Source organism: Neofelis nebulosa, chromosome 1 (assembly GCF_028018385.1).
Source record: "Neofelis nebulosa isolate mNeoNeb1 chromosome 1, mNeoNeb1.pri, whole genome shotgun sequence".
Taxonomy (NCBI): domain Eukaryota; kingdom Metazoa; phylum Chordata; class Mammalia; order Carnivora; family Felidae; genus Neofelis; species Neofelis nebulosa.
In genome coordinates this window covers 237,133,731-237,158,172 of record NC_080782.1, presented here as the reverse complement: position 1 = coordinate 237,158,172, position 24,442 = coordinate 237,133,731, and the positions used below count along the sequence as shown (strand labels likewise).

Here is a 24,442-nt window from a genome sequence, read left to right as displayed (position 1 = left end):
GGGAGACACAGAATCTGAAACAGGCTCCAGGCTCTGAGCTGTCAGCACAGAGCATGACGCGGGGCTCAAACCCACGAACCACGAGATCATGACCTGAGCCAAAGTCAGAGACTTAACTGACGGAGTCACCCAGGTGCCCCCACGGAAGACATTTTGAAAATAACTGGGGCGATTAGGACATGGTCTAAATACTAGACAATATTAGAAAATTGCCATTACTTGTCTTGGGTGAGAAAATGGAGTTGTCAGGAAGAGAAGTGTGCCATTATTTTTAGATGATCCATCGGGGTCTGCCTACTTAATTATTCCTTCATCGATTCCTTCATCGGAAAGGTCTGCAGTTTTTGGGCTGCCTGGGTGGTTCAGTCAGCTTAAGCTACCGACTCTTGATTTCAGCTCAGGTTATGATCTCACGGTTTTGTGGGTTCAAGCCCTGTGCTGGGCTCAGCATTCATGCAGCCTGGTTGGGATTACCCCTCGCCTCTCTCTCTGCCCCTCCATCCCTCTCCTCTCTCTCTGCCCCTCCCCTGCTCCTGCTCTGTCTCTCTCAAAAAAATAAACTTAAAAGAAAAGGTCTATAATTTTTCATCTAAAGGTTAAGTTTTTTCATTAGAGTCTATATAAGGAAGCGCTAAGTTTAATTCAAGACTACAAAGAAAGGGCGGGAGGCGGGCCCGGCTGCGTCAGGGTCCCCAATCACTGATTATCCCTGACATCAAGTCACAATGCCACTGGGCTGATTCAGACTTTTCCCCGTGTCTTCCTTTCCCGTTTCCACTCACCCGGGAACTGCCCGAAACTGTGAGTGGGGATGGATTTTCACCTGCAAAGAGAAGGTAACGCGTAGACAAGTCAAGAGAGGAACTACGTTATGAAACCCTGCTTTGGCTACTATAGGCAATTCGTAATTTGCGATCACAAGTAGAGCCCGTCAGGAAGATACAGGGTTCCCGGCGGACACCGAAAGAGTCGAAGAAGGGAACGAACATTCACTGAATGGGACACCTGATATACGCTATTTACTTACTCCTCCCAATAACCCGGGAAGCCGTACTTTGGGACAGGAAGTTGAGTATGATCACTACTCACTACAGAGACTCTGGATCCAGACTCCAGGGACAGGATTCCCAGCTCCACAGCTTCATTACCGTATGACACTGGGGAAATTCCATAAGCTATTTTGCGCCTCAGTTTTCTCATCCATAAAAGGCAGCGACAGTAGCAACCTCAGAGCTGTTGTGGGAACTGTGTTAGTATGGGTAGGGGGCTTAGAAAAACGTCAAGCTGAAGGTAAGGTAATGAACTGTCACACCTATTATTTTTGGCCCATTTTACAGATGAACTCAAGAGTTTAAGGTCATTTGCCCCTGGCTGTAACTAAAAGCAGTAGAGGGAAAGCCTGAAAACAGGTGTGTCAAACATCGACACCCCCCCCCCCCCACTCATTACACCTACTTCCCTTCCTCCCCAAGTGTCGGGCTCTCCTCCAATCACTATGAAAGTGGAAGATATTTCCCTACGAGGTTCCTTCTTGAAAAAGGACAGGCAGCAAAAGACGTGAAATTCTAAGCTGTGCTTCTCTCCACGTGGCAACAGCAGCCCCTGTGCAAGAAGCCTGTACCATAATGTTGTAAACGGCAGTAACAGTCAGTGTCGAACACTCCTTGTCCACTTGGCTAAGGAACTGCACTTACTGCTTCCACAGGGAAATGAACAATGAGCTCCGACCACCTGACGTTTAAAGAGAATCTTCGGACACCAATCTGTTAGTTGAAGGCTTCCCGCATAACCATTTTTTCCCAACCTTTGTTATGCCAGTTTGGTAGCTTTTCAGAATGAAGGGCAAATTAATAACAATGTAAACTAGCTCCCACCTTCGCTACAATCTAAATTACTATGTTGCAGGAGGTCATTTCGAATCTGCTCATCGCTGTGAATAGCGTGATCCCAGATTTAGTCCCCCCCCCCCCCAACCCTGAAGTACCTGTTACCATGAAGGGCTAGCTGTCCCAAGATCCCCTGTTAACTCCCAAGCCTACTTGGCACCAAATTTTTGTTGTCAGAAAAGAAAATAAGAAACAATGAAAATAAATATGTCTTGGGCTCCAAGAGGTTACAGAAGAGGAAAAGATAGAAGCCATAAATTTAGAAGTGTCTAATTTGAGAGCACTAGCATTAATAATTAATCCAATTACCCACGGGCCGTTAAAAGGATATGTAACCATACAAATTCTGTTTTAGGGGCGCCTGGGTGGCTCAGTCGGTTGAGTGTCCGACTTCAGCTCAGGTCATGATCTCACAGCTCGTGAGTTCGAGCCCCGTGTCAGACTCTGTGCTGACAGCTCGGAGCCCTGGAGCCTGCTTCAGATTCTGTGCCTCCCTCTCTCTCTGCCCCTAACCTGCTCACATTCTCTGTCTCTCTCAAACATAAATAAACATTTAAAAAAAAAAATTAAAAACAAATTGTTTTAAAAATTATATTTGCTAGGCATGAAAAAGACCTAGAGAACAGACAAAAACACGCTATCAATTACTACTAATTAATTAATGGGTCATAGGTAACTTTTAGTTTCTTCTTTACACATTCCTGTTCACATATATTCTTTTCATCATCAGCAAAACAATAAAATTTTTTCAGAGAGAGAGTGTGTGTGGGGGGGGGGGGGTAGGGTGACGGGCAGGGGAGGGAGAAAGGGAGAATGAGAATCTTAACATACTCCACACTCAGCGCAGAGCCCAACGTGGGGCTCGATCCCATGACCCTGGATCATGACCCGAGCTGAAATCAATAGTCAGATGCTAGACGAATTGAGTCGCCCACGTGCCCCAAAACAACAAAACTTATTAAGTAGCCATGTAATTAATGAAAATATTGCACAGCTGTTAAAGGGGGGGGGCAGGGTTGGGATCGAGCAATTACAAAGAGAGGGGGGAAAAAAAGAAAATCAAGCAACTGGTTAATCACTTCCAGATGTCAGCCATTATCAGGTTAATGCAAAGTTTAAGTATAAGCTCCACCGAGGTAAAGCTCCAGTGCTGGCTTGTAAGTGAAGTTAGAGGTACTTAAACTAGTTAGTTTAAAACATACTTAAACTAACCAATTGCTATTCCCCTTAAAAAAGTACAGTTCCTTAAGTTCCTACCTTGTTTCTGAAAGGACTTTAGATGGCAACACTCCTTTTAATTCATCTGTTAGGGGTGGAACGCGTTCCCCAAAAATGTGTGAAAAAGTCTGACCTCCCAGGAGCTCAGGGTGACTTAATTTAGAAGTACGGTCTTTACAGAGATAATCAAGTTGAAATGAGGTCACTGAGGTAATCTCTAATCCAATAGGACTGGTGTCCTTACAAAAAGGGGACATTTAGACACAGACACACACAGAAGGAAAACAATCTGAAGAGCCACAAGGAAGACAGCCATGCGTCAGCTAAGTTACACCAGAAGCTGGCAGAAGCCCGGAGAGGTCTGTAACAGATGCTTCTCTAGCACCTTCCGAGGGGTGCTAGATAATACAATGATAAGAGACGTCATCACCATGGAATGTCAGTAAGATTAACAGCTGACTTCTCACAGCCCTGCTGACACCCAATCTAACTTCTGGCCTCCAAAGCTATCAGACAATACATTTTTCTTGTTCTAAGCACTGTGTGTGGCACTTGTTACAAAGCCCTACGAAACTAATACACCCCCTCTAATAAATTGCATGTGGCCAGTCACCCTCACATCCACTGCCTTTTTAAAGGGCTCGTGAAGGGGCGCCTGGGTGGCGCAGTCGGTTGAGCGTCCGACTTCAGCCAGGTCACGATCTCGCGGTCCGTGAGTTCGAGCCCCGCGTCAGGCTCTGGGCTGATGGCTCGGAGCCTGGAGCCTGTTTCCGATTCTGTGTCTCCCTATCTCTCTGCCCCTCCCCCGTTCATGCTCTGTCTCTCTCTGTCCCAAAAATAAATTAAAAAAAAAAATAAAAAATAAAAAAAAAAAATAAAGGGCTCGTGTGGAAATGTGTCGAGTAGATATGCAGTGAAACAAGCACAAGAATATTCATAGTTTTACTTCGTTTCAGTTGGCACTGAATTTCCTTATAAATGCCTTCTGTGACAATGTTTGTAAATGAGGATGATAACATATTCTCAACTGAGGCAAAACCATTCTGAATTAATCTAATCATTCTGACTGACAACACGGATATACTATAACGGAAACGCAAATATAAAGCAGCAATACTTCCAACTGGAAGGCAGAGGCATTTTACATAAACCAGAATGTAAGAAGATGCAAGTCATAAACAGCAAGAGACCACAGGCACTGAAAGGCAAAGTCAAGGAGAAGATCTGGAAAGCGCGAGAGAAAGAGACGTCATCACCATGGAATGTCAGTAAGATTAACAGCTGACTTCTCAGCAGACACAATGGCAACAAGAAGGCGGTGGGGTAACGCATTCAGGTGCTCAAAGGAAAAAACCATCAACCAAGAACACTAAATCCGGCAAAGCTCTCAAACTAACTGTGAAATACCTTCTCAGAAAAGGGAAAAAGAAAAAATTGACAATGTTTTGCTAGTGGCCACATCTTACGAGAAGTACTAAAGGAGATTGTTCAGGCTGGAAGCGAGTGAACTCAGACGGTAATTCAAGCCCACACGAACCAAAAAGGAAAAAAAAGAAAAGGAAAAGGAGGACCCGTAATGGTAATTATTTCACTACGAAAGGCAAAATAAACACATTTTTTCTTCCTTTCATCTCGCAACTGATTTTAAAAGCAATTATATAAAAAATGTATATAAAATATTGCTGGGACTAGAATATACTGCATATAAATACACATGTGATATATGTACCAATAACAGCACATAAGAGGGGAGTAGGAGCAAAGCTGTAAGGGACGACAGGGCTAGGGATCAGAAATTGTAAAGTACTAATTATAACCGTGTGCTTGATGAGTTTATGACATTAACAGATGTACTATGCACACAAATCATGCCAGGAAAGGGGAGAAAGGAAATGGGCCCACGAGGGAGTAATTCCTCTATTCCACTGGAATTAAGCTAGAATAAAGGTGAAGCCGATTCTGAAAATTTACAATGTGTATGGCAAAACCTAAAGCAACCACTAAAAGTACACGCGCCCACAAAAAAAAAAAACAAAAAAAAAACCAATAATGAAACTAAAAGGCTACATTAGAAAACATTCACATTATGCAACAGAAAAAAGTAAAAGGGAATACAGGGGAAAAAAAGACATGAGCCGGGAAAAAATTTGTAAGACCTTGGTAACTGGATTCAAGCAGATTAAAGCAGGCATCTTCAGGTAGGTGTCCTCGTCAGCCCAGGCTGCTGTTAACAGACCCCCCCCCCCCCCCCCCCCCCGGACCAGGAGGCTGAAACAACACACATCTATTTCTCACACTTCTGAGGCCGGAAGTCCCCGGATCGGGAGGCCAGCACAGCTGGTCCCGCCCACAGCCCCCTCCCAAACTGCGCACCGCTAACCTCTGGTGGATCCTCACCCGACAGAGACGCGGACAGACAGCTCTCGGGGTCTCCTCTAAGGACAGTCCTTCCATTCATGAGGGTTCCACCCCTGCGGCCTAGTCGCCTCCCAAAGGCCCCGCCTCAATCACCTCTACCATTTTCAACATAGGAAGGGGGGGCGGGGCTTCAGGTTGCTAATCAACTGACCTTGGGATAGGAGATTATCACATGAGTCCCAGGCAATCACAAGGGTCCTTGTAAATGTGAGGCAGGCTGAGAGTGGTGTGGTGGGACACAGACTGACCAGCCTTCACTGGCTCTGTAAAACGGAGGGGCACCAGCCCAGGAATGACAGCAGCCTCCAGAAACAGGAAAAGGCAAGGGAAGAGTCTCACCCCTGGAGCTTCCGGAAGGGAACACAGCTCTACTGACACCTTGTTAGCCCAGGGAGACCCGTTTCAAACTTCCGGTCTCAAGAACTGCAGAATTTTGCTTTTGGCCACTAAACTGGTGGTAATATGTTACGGAGACACAAATTTCTGGTTCATTTTAAACATTACAAACAGAAATCAATGCACTCTAATAGCCTAAATTTGAAAATTAAAGTGACTGACCCTGGTTAGTTCATCTAGTTTTTTTTTTTTTCAATTTTTAATGTCTATGTATTTTTGAAGGAGATCGAGAGACAGAGCAAGAGCAGGGAAGGGGCAGAGAGAGAGGGAGGCACAGAATCCGAAGCAGGCTCCAGGCTCCGAGCTGTCAGCACAGAGCCCGATGCGGGCCTCGAACTCGCGAACCTCGAGATCATGACCTGAGCCCAAGTCGGACGCTTAACTGACTGAGCCACCCAGGCGTCCTATTTCATCTACTTTTCTTAATCATATGCTTAAAATTTGAAGTTGCTTTAATAACAACAAAAGTAAGTGCACGACTTCAAAACAGAACATATTAAAAAGGGGAAAAGAAGAGAAACTACTTTGTCTAGCATTACTGTACAATCACAATTGAGTCTTCATTCAGATGCAAGAATTGTATTAGGATCCCATGTATTTATCCATTTGTAATATCACAAAATTATGTTTACGTATGAAAAAATTTAAACTTTGTTTTAAAGCTTACCCTGACTAAATAATTGCTTTGGAGTGCAATTATGAAAATATGCTGCATATGCAAGAAATTCACATCTACACAGCGTTAAACATGATACAGAAAATAGGTCTACGTCCTCTCTAAGCATTTTCTATATTTCTTTCAAATAAAAAAACTTACAAAGGCAGTTAAAACTCTATTCTTAACCCCTGATGAAATGCTGGATCCAGGCAATTATTGCAACAGTTGCTAAAATCATTAGGTGAAAAGCGGCTGGGGAGCTGCATAATAGGAGTCCCGCTGACAACACCTGAACCCACGTCAACTTCCCTTGCACGAGAAGACACACGGACCTCCCAATGTGACGGAAACGCAAGTACACATCACCTCTGACATGTTCTCTCACCACCACCCACCTACTCACTTGTTCCAGCCCTGCCAAAACAAACAAAACGACGACGACGACTCCGGATCAAGCCTCCAGATGTACCAGTGTACAGAAATACACGGGATGGAGGAAATCCTAACCACCACCAAAAGGATGCAATCAACAAAATGCAGAATACGACAGAAGCTATGGGACACTTGAATTTCTTCAACTGGTACACTGTTATTTACAAAAAGGCTGAGGGATCCATATTTAAGAGATAAAACATCCAGGGGCGCCTGGGTGGCTCAGTCCGTTAAGCATCTATCGCGATTTCGGCACAGGTCCCGATCTCACAGTTCTCAATATCGAGAACACTGAGACTCGCATAGGACTCATACTGAGCATGAAGCCTGCTTAAGATTCTCTCCCCCTCCCTCCCTATCTCCCTTCCCCCTCCACTCCCCCTTCTGTCCCCTCCATCCCTCTCCCCCGCCCCCCCAAAAAAGAGACAGAACATCCAAATGCAACGAATGGGCCGAGCTATATAAAACCATTTGAGATAATCAGGCAATTTCAACAATGACTGGATTGAGGGTATTAAGAAACTGGGGGATGAGGGGCTGAGCGGGCAGTAAATGCTACTGTGGTAGTATTGGGGGGGGGGGGTGCTCTACATTTATATTACCAGTAGTCCAGTGGCAAAAGCACCAGATGGAATTTAGAGACATCTCAGGCAGAATTCTAACCTTAAATCACAGACTACACAACTGTAGTCTAAAGTAAGCTATCTGTCCATTTTCTCATCTGTGAAACAGGATACCACTATCTATTGGCCCATTTCACAGATTTTACAGTTGCTGAAAAGATAAAGTAATAATAAAGTGGTCTAAAATGTAAATAATGATCTTGGTGAGGCTTCTTCACAGCAGGTATTTGCCATAAAAATATATTCCGCATAAACTATTTCTACTAATGACTGACCCACCGTAACCAGGTTCTGCTGACTTTTTTAAAATACATTTTCTACGGAACGAGTCCCTCTAATCCTTTTTTTGCTCAAGTCTTACATACAATAGGCTAAAGAACAGTAAGAGTGCCACAGCTGAAAAGGACGGAAGGTTCTCAGACTTGTCTTTCTCTGTCACTCGCTACTGGGGAGACAAGGGGTGGGTGTCCTTTGTATGAGGTCTCCCACCTTCCTTTACCCACTGGGTCGAACGTACTTCTTTTCACGAACTCACTGTAGCCCAAAGGAGAACTGTACGCTACAAATGTGATTATTAACCACATACGAATGTCTTTTTTAAAAGTACCAGACAACCTTCACGAGGTTTTTTGCCTAAACCAACACAACGGACTCAATTTAACTAATCTGAGGACAAAACTGCTGAAACATTCAACCTCTTACGTAATTCTAATCACTACTCTTATTTGCCAGCTGTCTTCACTCATTCATCCGTTCTCGCTCCCTCCCCCAAACCCTCTCCCCGCCCTCATTTTCCTTGGAGCTACCTCTCAAATCCCCCCAAGCTCCTTGTCCGCCACTCCCAAGAGCCTCCTCTGGCTCGAGCGGCCAGCCTGCCTTCCGGGTAGGCGTCCAGTCTGTGGCACCTTCACCTTGCCACGTGGGACTCTGGTCTCCCAACCAGACTGCAAGTCCTTTGAGGACAAGGGCTGAAAGGGAAAGAGCCCTCCATTCCACATCCCCCGACTTGGTGAACACTCACGGATTCCGACGGCCCCACTGCTGTTAGGGGGTGAACGGGACCCCCCCTCCCCCCCCATAAAGGTATCTGTAGTCCTGACCCTCAGGACCTCACAATGTGACCCTATTTGGATAATCCAGTGAGAGGTCATTAGACTGGTCATTAGAGTGGGCCCTAACCCAGTATGACTGGTGTCTCTGCGAAAGGGGAAACGTGACAGAGACAGACAAGAGGGATGGCCATGTGAGACAGGGGCGCAGGGGGAAAACGCCAAGCAAAGATGAGGCAGAGGCCTGGGGGATGCATCTATACGCCAAAGACCGCCAACAAGCGCCAAGAGCTTTGGGAAGGGCGGAGAGGGCTCTCCCGCAGCCCTCCAAAGACCCAACTCACGGCTGACTCCTGCATTCTGGACCTCTGGCCTCTACAACCTGGAGACAATACCCTTTTGTTCTTTGAAGCCACTCGAGTTTGGGCGGTTTTAAGAAACTAATACAAACGGGGGGGGGGGGCGGGGGGGGGGCCTGGGTGGCTCAGTCAGTTAGCCACCGACTCTTCATATAGACTCAGGTCATGATGTCCACACTCCCGAGATCAAGTCCCACACTGGGCTCAGTGCTGATGGCACAGAACCTGCTTGGGATTCTCTCTCCCCCTCTCTCTCTGCCCCTCCCCTGCTCTCTCTCAAAATAAATAAACATTAAAAAAAAAAAAAAAAAGACCTAATACAAATGGGGTTTAAGAAAATGAAAACGTGGGTTACTGGAGGGATTGTGGGAAGGGGGATGGGCTAAATGGGTAAGGGGCGGGGCGCCTGGATGGCTCAGTGGGTTGAGCGTCGGACTTCAGCTCCGGTCATGGCCTCGCAGTTCGTGGGTTCGAGCCCCGAGTCGGGCTCTGTGCTAACAAACAGAGCGAGCTTGGAGCGAGCCCAGAGCCTGCTTCAGATTCTGTGTGTGTGTGTCTCTCTCTCCCCCTCCCCTGCTCATGCTCTGCCTCTGTCTCTCAAAAATAAATAAATGTTAAAAAAAATTTTTTTTTTTAAGTGACCACATCATCGTGTTTCAGAGTCAGTAATAAATATAGATTGTTTGCAGAAATGACAGAAGGAAAATAAGGCAACATTTACCAACCGCTCCTACCAGGCATATAATTCTGGTGGTTTTACAAATGTTCCATCATTAAATTTCACTTCTCAACTGGGCCACACCTATCCAAACCAGCCGTCTCCCTGTTACAGTACAAAGTAACACTTAAAGAGAGCCTTGTGAACTCTGATGTCAACCAAAAACGTCACCCAAATAAATATCCTTTCTCGAATAATCCATTCTAGATTTATCATGTATAAATTTACCTAAATCCTAACTTTTTCCACCTTTATTTGTAAGATCTCCAGTTGTGAGATACCCAACCCAGCAAAATATCACAAAGGAGCCAGCCACTTGATAAATGTTAGAAATCTCTATCGAAGCTCCTCAGGGAAGCTGAAAATTACTGAAGTCACATTCAACTGTCCAAAGTCGGCTAAGATGATCTAATTCATCACCATTAACAGAAAATGGCAAGAACATCACAACAAAGCCAGGCTGTCAGGGCTGAAATGGTCTAGTTACAGCGACCCCGACCCCGCGCCAGAAGTGAAAGGTGAAAGACAAGGAGAGAATTACAGCAACCAGGCAGGCGGCAGGCACAGCAGGACTGCAGAGTGCTGAGAGGGCCAGTGACAGGCGGCCACTCAGTCTTTTAGGGACAAAAACAACAAAAGTACAGAGAGCACAAAACAGGTGGCAGATTTCACTTGTTAGTTTAAAAAGGGCCATCTAGGGGCGCTTGGGTGGCTCGGTCGGTTAAGCGTCCGACTTCGGCTCAGGTCACGATCTCGCAGTCCGTGGGTCCGAGCCCCGCGTCGGGCTCTGTGCTGACAGCTCAGAGCCTGGAGCCTGCTTCGGATTCTGTGTCTCCCTCTCTCTGCCCCTCCCCCGTTCATGCTCTGTCTCTCTCTGTCTCAAAAATAAATAAACATTAAAAAAATTTTTTTTTTAAAAAAAGGCCATCTACTGTGTTGTCACACAAGAAGGTTGCCAGTATCCAAGTGTGGTTACAGGGTTATGGCTTGATTTTCATGGGGGGGGGGGGGGGGGACCACATCAGAAGTCAAGACTGCTTCTTCCTCCAACTTTCTCTTTGTCAAGTTGACAAAGTCAAGGCATAGACTTCACCAAGCATGGGAACATGTCAGGTCTTTGTTGAACTGGGTTCCCAGTCTGGGAGATGTAAACCTCCTCAAATTTAAACAATGTAGCGAGTCAAATGAAACTAACTAATAAACGAAAGAAACTGGTTAAAAAAAAAAAAAAGGTGTCTTTTCAGGAAGTATATGCAAATAATGACAATAAGAATAATAAATTTACCTAGCAGAATCAAGGAACAGTATTTCTGGGTTTTGATCAATTATATCTATTTAGTTTGAGCCTTTGACATTTCAAAATTGTTCCAACTTTTGTTCACCTTTACATAAATAACCCTGACTACTATCAGTCTGAGAACATCATCAGGGTTACACCCTTAAGTCCATCACATAATGAATGACAAACACTCCATTTCTATTCCTCACCAGTTCCTAGACGAACCATCATTCAAGGCTGTAAGGTGCAAACATTCTAAATATTATACCTTGGAGAACCTGGGTGGCTCAGTCAGTTAAGCATCGGTTATTGATTTCGGCCCAGGTCTCGATCCACAATTCATGAGTTCAAGCCTCACATCGGGTCCTGTGTTTACAGTGCGGAGGCTGCTTGCGATTCTCTCTCTCTCTCTCTCTCTCTCTCTCTCTCTCTCTCTCTCACTCCCTCTGTCCCTCCCCCACTCTCTCTCTCAAAATAAATAAACTTAAAAAAAAATATATATATATATATATATACAGTATCTTGTTTTCCAGAAACAAGAACACCCTTCTTCCCCTACTATTTCAAAACATTTTCCTCATGCAAATTTCAAATTGCCAATTGCTATCCCCAAGGTACCACCGTAATCATCCTGCATGTATCTTCATAAAGCAAATTAAATACCAGGGAATCTTTCCAACATCGGCAAAAAACAAAACAAAAACAAACATTGTTGTGGAACAATATTCTAGAAAAAAAGACAGTAGCTTCTTCAAAGTCATGCCTAATTTTTTGAACTGAGATAATCACATACAAATCAGAATAATTGTTTTTGTCTACAGAATCTCGTATTACAAACATATTTTCCATTCCAAAGAACAGAAGGCTTTTATTTTATTCCCTCCTTGCCCCTAGAACCTCCTGCACTGTTTACTTTATATGTACCCAGATGGGCTCCTGGTATGATCGTAATTTGAAACAATTACAAAGTTCTCTCCTCAAGGATCCCTGAAAGACCCACAAAGACCAATACTGTAGAAATTAACAAAATTTACTTTCCATAATTTTAGACCTTTAAAAAAATGCTACTAGATGGGAATTACAGGAAATTTGCTGACATCAGAAGTTAATTGCTCTCAGGATGCCTGGGTGGCTCAGTAGGTTAAGCGTCCGACTTCAGCTAAGGTCATGATCTCACAGTTCCGGAGTTCAAGCCGGGCATCAGGTTCGCTACTGTCAGGGTGGAGCCCGCTTCGGATCCCCTTTCACTCTGCCCCACCCCCACTTGCTCTCCCTCTCAAAAATAAATCAACGTGTAAAAAAAAAAAAAAAAAGAAGTTAACTGCTCCCTCACAGCACAATTCAGTAAACAATTGTATGTTAGTAAGAGAGCCAAACCCACAAATACCTTATCAAACAAAAAACAAAACCCTCTATTAACCATAAATTTACGAGCCATTAGACTAAAAAACAAATAAATAAATAACCTAAAACTCTGCTTCATCAATCACTTGCGCATCCTAAGACCACAATCCGTAAAATACTCACTTTCAAACTTTGACGTGACTACACTCTGTCAAAGCGAACTTGTGAGCCCCGTCTTAACTCCCACAGTTCACGGCACTCGCGTCCTCTCCTTATGAGGACAAGAAGTCCCATCAATAATGGTCATGTAATGATTTTAGCTTCACAGCACAAAGGCCTTCCACATGAATCATCTCATTTCACATGCATCCACTCATGGGGTCTAATGGGAATTACTACTCCATTTCGTAGCTGAAATCCAAGTACCAATAATTAATGAAGCGGGACTCAAACCTACACACACACACACACACACACACAGCTTAGAAGTTAGAGACAAAAATTCCCAAATTCTTGTTTAAAAAAGAAGGAGAAACAATTTTGCCCCAACCATGAAAGCTTCAACATACTGGCTTGTGGACATCATCACAGGCTTGGAAGTCGAGAACTCTGGACCCCATCCCTCGTTGCTGTGGTGGCGACCTGAAGCCTAGGTCTCCAACCTGTGAAAACGGGGTTACTATTACCTGAGCCTTCCTAACCCCAAGTGGATCTTCAAGACGACAGCCAGAGAAAGTATGAAGCTAACAACAACAAAAAAGCCCTAAATAACTTTGAAATGATCCTGAAATATCTCAAAGACCAGTCTATACATAGGTTTGGTTTTCTTAGGTATGGCAGCAGTGTTGCATTGTTACATATGTCGTCTTTTTGTTTTAGGCAGGTTTCCTGTTTAGCAATATTTTGGCTTTTATCCAATTTCATAGTCCCTTCACCATAATACAGAAAAATGTAATCTATTTAGATTTAATGTAATTAATGCAGTAGGGCTTATTCCACTTCATTTTTGTCTTGTTTATCACTTTTTTTCCCCCCTTCTTGTTTTTCCCATCTTCCTGCCCTCAGAGTTTGAGTGTTGGTTTACATTTCTGCTGGTTTGGAAGCAAGAAAATTTGTTTCTTGTGTGGACTCGTATTTATCTATCCTTGAGTTTTAATATGCATATGTAACTTTAAATTTTCTAATACTGGGGCTTGTGGGCCCTGGGGGGGGGGGGGGTTAACTACCCACTGAATACTTTTCTACCCCATCTTGTTACTGTCATCTTTAAAAAAAAAAAAAAAGGAACTTTTTTTTTTAATTTTTTTATTTTTTTTAATTTTTTTAACGTTTATTTATTTTTGAGACAGAGAGAGACAGAGCATGAACGGAGGAGGAGCAGAGAGAGAGGGAGACACAGAACCGGAAGCAGGCTCCAGGCTCTGGGCCATCAGCCCAGAGCCCGACGCGGGGCTTGAACTCACGGACCGTGAGATCGTGACCTGAGCTGAAGTCAGACACTCAACCGACTGAGCCACCCGGGCGCCCCAAAAAAGGAACTTTTAATAATCAATGTAATTAAATATACTGACACATTTTTATCAATTCCATTGTTTCATGATCCCTACAACTTTCCTCTGAACTTACATTTTCTCAGGCTAAATACACATTGTAATGATACCTAAAGAGAGTCAATAGTTGTTGGTAAACTCTCTTGGTATTTCGTGGTCTGCCCCTTCCTCCTCTCCAGCCTCCAAGGACTCCTTCCGTGCAAACCAGCTACAGATTCTAAAAGCAGCACATCATCTGTCCCATGACTGCATACCTTCGCTTGCATCTGGAATCCCCCCTTTCTTGCCCATGCAATACATGACTTCATTTCACAAAATTCAAATCTCTTCTGTGAAGCTTTTCCCCTGAATTCCTCTTCTCTCTCCCAGAGTGGACCACTTTCTCTTTCACGTGTATGTATCATTACTTATGCAAAAACCATCTCCTTACACTCGTCTTCTGTGTCTCCCCTCCTTCCCAACCTTTTTCTCATCGTGGTATACACAGACAACAGTAACCGTAGAGCCCACAAAAATATACAGAGAAGGCTGTTCTCACCGGGATGTGACTGGTCAAGGATCTCTGGTCAATCCAGATGGCTCCTGGCTGCCCAGTGGCCACGAGGATTACTTTCTCAGCACATCTATAAACCAGTCAGGACACACTCCAGGGGAAGTTCTGTGAGGCCAGGGCTTATCACGATCATCTCTGTATTCTCAGTACCCACACACACCCTGATAATCGTGTAGTTCTCCATTCAGACTTCCTGAAAGTACTTACTGAAGAAAAGGCACTCTCTACACACACCCCCAAAAAACCCAAAGAACAAACAAAAAAAAAGCACGTCACTATCAGCTTAATAACAGTGCCCGTTATTCCCCCGAATAGCCCCCATCCTCCCATGGAGAACACTTACTATCAGGCAGAAGACTTATTGGGTCACTAAAACACCAAAAGAAAATCAAAGGCAACAGTACTCTAACTCGGCTAAAAGATGCTGTGATTTAAACCAGCATTCACAAGCCTGAAATGCATGGATGGTTCCCGCACCTAAAGCATTTCGAGAAGAACATCTGTGAGCCATCACTGAAATAAACATCACTTCTCGGTTTAAGTTGGACATAAATTTTTACTGGCACGCAGCCTTAGACATGTGGATTACTACAAACGGGATTACCGGCAAACGTCTACACTCTGTAGCCACTACACCATTTTTTAAAAAACAGCTAATGGTCTTTCTCACAGAGAAGCGACAGAAAAGCCTAAGCCAGAGAACATCTAGGATCATGAAATCATGAAGAGCTGCAATCAGGTTCTCTGTTAAATATCTTGTACTTGACATCATCACAACGTTCTTCTGGATGGAGCGCGTCTGCGAAAGCAAAGACTTAATAACTTTGCTTTTTCCAAAGCAAAGTATACTTAAATGGTCTCCCCTCACCTCCCTCTAACACAAAGCCTAAGCGTGGGGCTTTAAACGATCAAACTTTAGTTTTAGGGATTTTCAAACTTTAGTTTTAGGGATTTTCAACACCGTGTCTCCAGTTTCAAGTTTTCAGTCCAGCAACCCGTACGTAACTCTTCACAAGGTCTAGCATTTACTTTTCTCTTACAATCCTTAAAGTACTTTACACATATTAAATAATCCTGTTCCAGCCGTGAGGCGGGGAGAGAAGTTTTAGATAAGATACGAAAGTAGGCTGGGTAACTACACTGCAGGCCAGCAAGAGATGTTGTTCCAGGAGCGGACAGAGGCATGAACAATAGGAAGATATGAAAGGAAATAAGGCCTGAAGCTGACTTTAATGCACACAGCCCGTTCTCACAGTGGCAAAGAGTTGGTGTGCTTCTTCCCTCTAGTATAAAGAATAAGGTAAGATTTCTCATCGAAAGGTGGTATTCCCAACTTACCTAAACTTCTAAAACATGGTTGAGAATGTCACAAATTAGACCGTTTTTATTCCCAAACAAAAGGAATAAAATCTTTCTACGAACTATTCAAAACAGAGAATGACAATCTACATTCTTGGTTTATAATATCAGACTCTGATCCACCTCAACATAAATCTGTGCTTTCACAGTGTAATATACTACCACTAAGCTATTTCTTGTGATGAAAATGAACTTCAGGAACCGCACTGCATAAAAGAAATTTCAATTCTGTTTACTAACATTTGTTGAGGCCACGAACATTAATCAGTAGTGCCCCAGGATCCTTTCCATGCCCAGGGGAGCAAATCACTTTAGAAGGGTAGAATAACAAGAACCTCCACCACCATTACATAAGTGATTACCATGAGCCAGATAGAATTTTGTCTTTTTTTTTTTTTTTAAATTTGAGAGCAAGCGAGCAAGGGAGAGCAGGAGAGGAACAGAGGAAGAGAGAGTCCCAATCAGGTTTCACAGTCAGCATGGAGCCCAAGGCGGGGCTCCATCCCATGACCCTGGGATCATGACGTGGGCCAAGATCAAGAGCCGGGCCAGGTCAAGAGTCGGACGCTCAAACTACTGAGCCACCCAGGCTCATTTTATCCCTATTATACAGATAAGGAAACCATCGCATGCAGAAGTAACTTCTCCAAGGTCACACAACGAAGTAAACAAATGTGGAACCTCCATCAAGGGCAATAATTCAAAATTCTTTTGAATGATATCAGAAAAGAAGAAAACTTCAAACCTGAGTAAATAGTTACATAGAATAGCCTGCTAATGAATAAAATGGCAATATCACTAACTTCTACTACATGCTTTTCAAGGAAGAAACATGCATTTACTTTGGACTGTCACTTTCCATGAACAAAACTGGGAACCTAGGCATAACTCATATTTAACTGTATCTAATTCCACGCTCCTTATATTATCTAAAACAGGATTAGAAGCAACCTACTAAATGGGAGAAGTATTTGCAAATCATGTATCTGATAAGGGACTAATATCCAAGATATATATAGAAAAAACTCATTCATAGAGTCAATAGCAAAAAAAAAAAAAAAAAATCTGATTTTTAAAATGGGCAGAAGATCTGAACAGACTTTTTTCAAAAGACATATAGATGGCCAACAGGTCTATGAAAAGATGCTCATCGTTAATCCTCAAAGAAATGCAAATCAAAACCATGAGGAGATACAAAACCTCATACGTGTTAGAATGTATCGAAAACACAAGAAGTGTTGGTGAGAACATGAAGAAAAGGAAACCTTTGTGCACTGCGGATGGGAACATAAAATGGTACGACCACTATGGCAAGCAGAATGGAAGTTCCTCAAAAAAATTAAAAACAGAACTACCCCATGATCCTGCAATTCCACTTCTGGGTATTTATCTGAAGAAAAGGAAAGCACTGACTCAAAAAGATACAGGCAGCCCTATTTACAAGGGCCAAGACATAGAAGGAACCTAAGTATCCACTGATGGATGCATGAATAAAAGAAATTATGGTATATGCATACGGTGGAATATTACTCGGCCATAAAAAAGAATGAAATCTTGCCACATGTTACACCATGGATCGATCCGAGGGCATTATGTTAAGTCAGACAAAGAAAGACAAATACCGTATGAACTCTCATATGTGGAATCTTAAAAACAAACAAAAAAACAAAAACAAAAACAAAAAAAACCCCACCTCATACACCTCACAGACATAAAGAGAACAGACTGGTAGGTTGCAGTGGAAGGTGTGGGGAGAGGAAGGTAGTCAAAAAGTAAAAAGAAAAAATTAGTACATAAAATACGATTAAAGCTTCCAAAACGATAGTATCAATAATTTATAAATTCTCAAAGATCAGAGTATTGAGTTTTAGATCAAAAAGGAAACATGAGAAATATTTATTAAAGTGTCTAGTCTAATCCCCTTATTTTACAAATGAGAAAATTCAACTGGAACTTTTAAGAGAGACTTTCCCATATATACAGATCTAAATGTCAAAATGTGGATGAGAGGGGCGCCTGGGTGGCTCAGTCAGTTAAGCGCCCGACTTTGGCTCAGGTTGTGATCTCACAGTTCCTGAGTTTGAGCCCCGCTGGGACAGCTCGGAGCCTGGAACCTGCCTCAGATCCTGTGTCTCCCTCTCTCTCTGCCCCTCCCCCGCTCACGTTATGTCTCTCTCAAAAAAAAAAAAAAAAAATGTGGACTAGAATTTACCTTCTGGTCCAACTGTTTTAATATACCATACTTTAGGATACACAACAAAACACTAGATTAAATTTCTGGAATCAAGCTACTAAAAGAAAATCTGATTTAGCCTGTAGATTAGACTACCTAAAGCTGAAAAATGAAGGTTTCTGGAAAGGAATTAATGCTACTAAGTAAACAAATAATAATCTTAAATAATCTTTCCTGAGACTGTAAAAGTTTCAGGAGAGCTAGAAGAAACAGGACTTCAAAGCCAGGAAGAAAGACACGTGCACGTAACACAATGGAGGTGCACTTCATCTCTGGGCGCCCCGTCAAAGGCCTGGAAGCAAGTAAGACAAGAAGCCATGCTGTGATCCAGTCTGGCTGAAACTGACCACATGGGTCACGGTAGGGTAAATCATTAACCTGCTCTGAGATGGAGTATAAAAAGATTAGCCAGAGGAGGAAGGTAAGCAAAACTACATGATACAAAAGACAGTCTTTATACACATTCCACACACTCGAATGCGGTATTTAAAACTATACTTTTAAAGCATATTAGAAGTTCCAAATCCCAATGGTCTTACCTCTGCTTGTGATAATAAGTACCTAAGATTAGAATAAACCCACCATCGCTTATAAAATTCTATCTCTACTGACTATACAACTTTATCCTCTAATGATCAATAAATAACCGGTCAACAACCTAGTGGCCTATCACCATACCTTACTGAGTTAACAATCTCGCCATATTATCATTTTAAATATTAAACTCTCCGTGCTTCCCCTGCCACTGTACAAACGTAAAACCTGGCAAGACAATCAGTCATGGGGAAAACTGAAATGTAAAATCTTATCTAGGGTGTGAGCTCAATTAAGTTCTTTTAAAAATGACAAAATATGCTCTGGCAGGTAAAGGAAGTTATTTTCTTTTTGCTTAAGAGTTTTCAAACTCTTTTTTACAGAATATTTTCCAAATCTTCTGTAAGGGAATGAATAATTTTTAATAACGAAAATATATCTTAGCCAAAATCAGAAGACTAGCAGGCTTAAATAAAACTTTTATAATACTTATTCTAAACGTTTTGTCCACTAAGCCTCCTCAAACACATGCTCAAGCATTCCTTACCAGTATTTAACCATTTACGTGATTAAAAAAAAAAAAAAACCTCCTTATTTTTGAAATTTTTCCCTCTAAAATTAAGTTACAATAAAAACAGCAAAAATTAGTAAAACAACGGCAACCCACTTTGAGTGTTCCATAGAAACACTATTGTATACTAATAAAATATTAGTAAAAATTATTTTAATAAAAGATTTACATCCACCCTATTTCCTGAGAAAAAACAAAGAATTTTATTATTTAATACAATACTGTGAGTACATGAAGACACTCTCTCTCTCTCTCTCTCTGACACACACACACACACACACACACACACACACGGGGGGGGGGGGGCCAAGGGGCAGCAATCAACATGTCACAGGGTGTGAGAAGTTTTCCTTCCTTTCCTTTCCTTCTGGAGTGATGATAAACTGCACTGACCGCCCGTACATCTTAAGTCTTACTGGGTGACCTCGATGAGACTCGAAACCATAAGAAAAGACAAATAGCCAGCCTCGCCCGTGACTTTCTTTCAAGAAGTAGTTTAAAGGTTACCATGCGTCGGGTGCTGTGCTAGGGACTGGCTTTTAAGAAGTAAACCTGTCAGAGCCAACAAGAGCTAACCTGTGGCCTTGGCCTCATGGACACCACATTGTAAGGGCTCTCCCTACTCCCTGCCCCGTGACTGGGAGTGAGCAAGCAGCCAGGCCGGCGTCACCCCCCCCCACCCCACCCCCATCTACCACCTTCTACCGGCAACAACTTCTCCTTTATCCAGTGCCCCTCCCCAACAATCGCTTCCCAGCCTTGACTTCTACAACCCAAACAGGAAACAATAATGGTCAGCTGACGCTAATATGTATGAGAGAGTCCCCACTACTGTGCTAAGAGCACCTGCCTCCGTGTAACGGCCAGGACCCATACTGTAACTTCCTAGTCCTGTCCTAGGCCACCCAAAACTGGTCTACCAACTTCCACCTCAATTTTCAACCCTTTACATGTATCCAGTCACTTTTCCCATCATTTCACAATTATCACATACATGCTATTAGGTAGCTACTCTGTGAAATCTGAAGCCAGCAAAATAAACATATACTATTTTTTTTTTTTTTGAAGTCTGAGAAAAAGAGAGAGAGAGAGCACACACATGCAAACGGGGAAGGGGGAAGAGGCAAGAGAGACGGAGAGAGAGAATCCCACCCAAGCAGGCTCCCCACTGTCGGCACAGAACCCAGAGTGGGATTTGAACCCACGCACCGTGAGACCACGACCTGAGCTGCAATCAAGAGCCAAAGGCTTCACCAACTGAGCCAGCCAGGCACTCCTGAAAATATATTATTTCATGGACAAATAATAACATTTGGTATTTCTAGAGATATGTTTGCAAATTTATTATTCACTGCAATCTAAACGTAATCACTCATTTAAGCCAGGCTATAACACTAACTTAAGAAAAACTGATTTTCACATGTTAGCAGAACGATGGTGATCCAGGGTAAGACGTATCGAAAAGATTTGTTTTTAACAGCTACTTAATCCAAGGAAGGTATTGCCAATTTGCCCAGAGACCTTACGTCGACAAATGAAAAAATTAGGTAAACTTTATCTTCTAGAACACAATTCCAACTCATCATAAATATCGCCAAAGATGCTGGTTCTCTGAGTAGTAAGCATCATTCTCCTTCGGTCCAACTCCTCTTCCGTCTAACACTCCATACACACCCCCAACCTCATCCATGCCAACCAAACTCACTTCCGCCAGACATGGGTAGGAGAAATGCAGGGCTCTGGGAAGCTGTTCTATTGTATGCAAAAGTTAGCCCTACACCAAACTGCAGAAATAAATGAGAGTCCTTCCCCGCAAGGCCTTCACAGTCTAATAAAGAGACAACAGAAAAATTTTCAGTACAGGATTAATGCCACTGAGATTACAAAAATTCTGTGAAATTATACGAGGGGGAGAGAGGGTGAGGAGGGACAGGGGCAGGATTAGATTAGGATAAGGCTACCAGCTTGAGAGACAGGTATGCCCTCACCAGACAAGAAGTGAAAGGAGAGTGTTCGAAGGTTAGCAAAACAGCACCTACAAAGGCATAAAGGTAAATATCTTTGCTTTTCTTGACTGTCAATTTTGTAACTCTCAGAAGATGGGTTGCAGTCTTCCCTCAAGGGATTACAGATTACTGTGGGGTGCTTGAGCGGCTCAGTCATCTGAGCATCTGACTTTGGCTCGGGTCATGGTTTCACAGTTCGTGAGTTCGAGCCCCACGTCGGGCTCTCTGCTGACAGCATGGAGTCTGGAGCCTGCTTCGGATTCTGTGTCTCCCTCTCGGTCTGCCCCTCCCCTGCTCATGCTCTGTCTCTCTCTCTCTCTCAAAAACAAATAAACATTAAAAAAAAATTTTTTTTAAAGATTACAGATTACTTTGAGATATTTAGAGTTATTTTGGGAGTGCATCAGAATTTATTCAAATATGAAGACAGACACATCCAATTCTAACACTAGTTTTTGGAACAATCTTATTTGACCAGGCACTGATATTTCCCTACTCACCAGTAAGACGCACAAATACATGTATTGAATGCACTTGAGTCAAAGCCCTAGAAAGAGCTTAAGAGTCTAACATTCTTCGGGTCAGATGGCATGACTTAGTGTTTGACTTGGCAAACCTCTTCCTCATTCTCCTAATCTAATTAAAGCATATATATTTATTGTTATGTTAACCTGAATATTGTTTGTGTCCCTCAACTAGAATATATACACTATGAAAAGCAGGGACCGCCCTGATCACGACTGTTCCCCCCCAGCACTCAGCCAGTCTTGGCACTTAGCAGGCGCTAAGCATGTATCTGATATACTTGAGTGAACAAATGGTCAGTAAAAAGGAAACACATCGCTCCTGAAGCAAGAGACTCTGACAGTGAACTATGACCAGACAATCTGTATAGCTCAGCAATCTGGCAAGATTATCACTTTCAAAGACTTAATTATCACATTCCTTCTGAAACAAGATAATTGGCACACCTAACAATAATGAATCCAAAAGATCCTGGGGAATCGTTTTAATCTAGTCCCTTTAACATCACTGCTTTCCTAAACTGTGTATTTATGAGAAAGAACAAACATCCATTTGGGGAAATGGATTCTTCAACGGTTCACTCTTCAATGATTTAATACTGTGCGATTTTAATCCCACCTGACTTCAGCCATTTTTTGTGCTGTTTCCCAGCGCGCAGTATAGATTCTGCTTCTGAAGCCTCTTTCCAATCTGATTCGCCGCTCCTTAAAGAAAGGCATATACAATGTACTACTCTTAAGCCGAAGATTGCTTGGGGAGCTCCTGTATGCGATCAGGTGCACAAAAAGGGCCCGCAAGACACAAAACAGAAGGAAAGATTTCAGGAGTCTTTAATAACACCATCACCAGGCCCACGTTGCAAAGAGTAACTTTCTTTCCGTGAGGGCTCCCAATTATGATCCCTAGATGGTGGCTCATGTGCAGCTAATGGAACGAATTTGCCCCATCGCGTGGAAAACTGTGGCCCTTCTGGCCAATCACAAAAACAAGATTCAAACGCCCCCACGTTTTGCTTTAATGCATTCGGGACTTTGCAACAGGCATTAGCACTTGTCCCTTAAAGTCTATTTCAAAGCCCCCAACGAAACCCCAACAACGAGCCCGTACAGAAATACTTCCAGCCACACACAGATGTGTCTGGTGTTACTAAAGTAAACAATCGACGGGAGAGCTTAAGCTGTTTTCAAGATTAACGTGGATTCGCAAAGACGAGACTGCCACCTGGACACATGGCTGGAAAACGGAGAGCTCGTTGCTCAGCAAGAGCAGAAAATAGGAAAATTTTCAACAGCACTTATTTAAAGTTTCCACCTTCACACACACCCCCTTCCCCTGAAACACCGGGTGGGGGCCTCGGCCTCGCCAGAGGCGCGGGGAGGAAATCTGCACTTGACTTCCGTCCTCTCCCGGCAGGAATGAGACCCTGCCTTCCTGCCCCGCGGACCCCCCCACCCCCGCCCGGGGCCACCTCCCCGCTCCGCGCGCCGCCAGACGGAAACGGAGAGGCGTCCTTCCACCTCCGACCCCGGCCGGGGGCCGCGCGCGCCCACAGCCCGGGGTGCGCCTCGCCGCTCCGCCCCGGCGCCGCGGGAAGACTTGAGCAGTTGAGCCCGGGGGCGCTGACGACCGGTGCCCGCGCCCCGCCACGTCCGGCACGGTCGCCCCCGCGCCGGCCACCCTCGCGCCGCCCCGGCTCGCCGGGCGCCTCCCCGCTTCCCGGGGGGCAGCTGAGCCCCCGCGCTCCCCGCCCGCCGCCGTCCAACCGCCCCCGCCCGGGCCGCGGGCCCCCGGCCCCCGCGCTAGGCCCCGCGGGCCGCCCGGGCGAGGGGCGGGAGACAAGGGCCGCGGCCGGCCGGCCGCCCGCCCGCGGGGGTCCCGGGCCGCCCCCGCCGCCCTCCCGCCGCACCTACCATGGTACAGATGGAGGCGAATTTGGAGACTGTCATTAGGATTTCCATCCGCCCAACGCCATCTTCCACCCAATCACAGCGACAGCGGCGGCGGCGGCGGGCGGGGGAGGAGAGGAGCCGGGCCGCCCGCTTGCACCGCAGCCCGCGGGCGGACCCCCAGCCGCCGAGGACCCACGCACCGAGCCTGCTCTGCCGCCGCTGCCGTCGTCGCCGCCGGCGCTCCGGCACTCCCCGCCTCGGGCCCCAGTCCCCGCCCGCCCGCCCCCGGCTCCTCCCCGGCGCAGGGCGCAGCCGCTGCCTCGGGGCCCGCGCCTGCCCGCGAAGCCTCCCGCCGTACACCCCGCCCTGCGCGCTGGGGAGCCTGCTCCGCGGCGGCCCTAATGCCCGGCCAGCCCCACAGCTGCGCGGCCCAGCGGCGCGCCCCGCCCTCCCGCCGCGCGGTCCGACCGCTCCGCGCGGCCCCGCCCTCCCGCCGCGCGGTCCGACCGCCCCGCGCGGCCCCGCCCTCCCGCCGCGCGCTCCGACCGCCGCGCGCGGCCCCGCCCTCCCGCCGCGCGCGGCCCCGCCCTCCCGCCGCGCGCTCCGACCGCCCTGCGCGGCCCCGCCCACCCCGCCGCGCACGCCTCTTCGCCTCCGGAGCGCGCGAGCCGGGGAACTCCGGCGCGGCCCCACCCCGCGCACGGCCGGACCCCGCCTCCCGCCCGCGTCCCGCGCGGTCCTAGAGCCCGCGCGCCAGCGGAGCTCGGGCGGCGAGAGCGGCGCGCGGCGAGCGCCCGCCCGCCGCTGCTTGGGCGGCGGCGGCCTGAGTAAGTCCCGGAAGG

At 45.2% G+C, this 24,442-nt stretch overlaps 1 protein-coding gene across 3 annotated transcripts in view; it reads right to left on the bottom strand.

Moving 5' to 3' along the window:
* The window catches only part of USP12 (ubiquitin specific peptidase 12), a 104,267-nt gene extending 80,202 nt beyond the window's left edge, over window positions 1–24,065 (bottom strand). For 2 of the 3 annotated variants that reach the window (XM_058689175.1, XM_058689191.1), the window contains exon 1: window positions 23,622–24,065. In XM_058689175.1, the coding sequence (XP_058545158.1) occupies window positions 23,622–23,669 (48 nt within the window). In that variant the 5' untranslated portion in view covers window positions 23,670–24,065. The remainder of the gene's footprint in view (window positions 1–23,621) is intronic. The other variant, XM_058689184.1, reaches the window with a different exon arrangement.
* Between the last annotated feature and the right edge of the window lie 377 nt (window positions 24,066–24,442).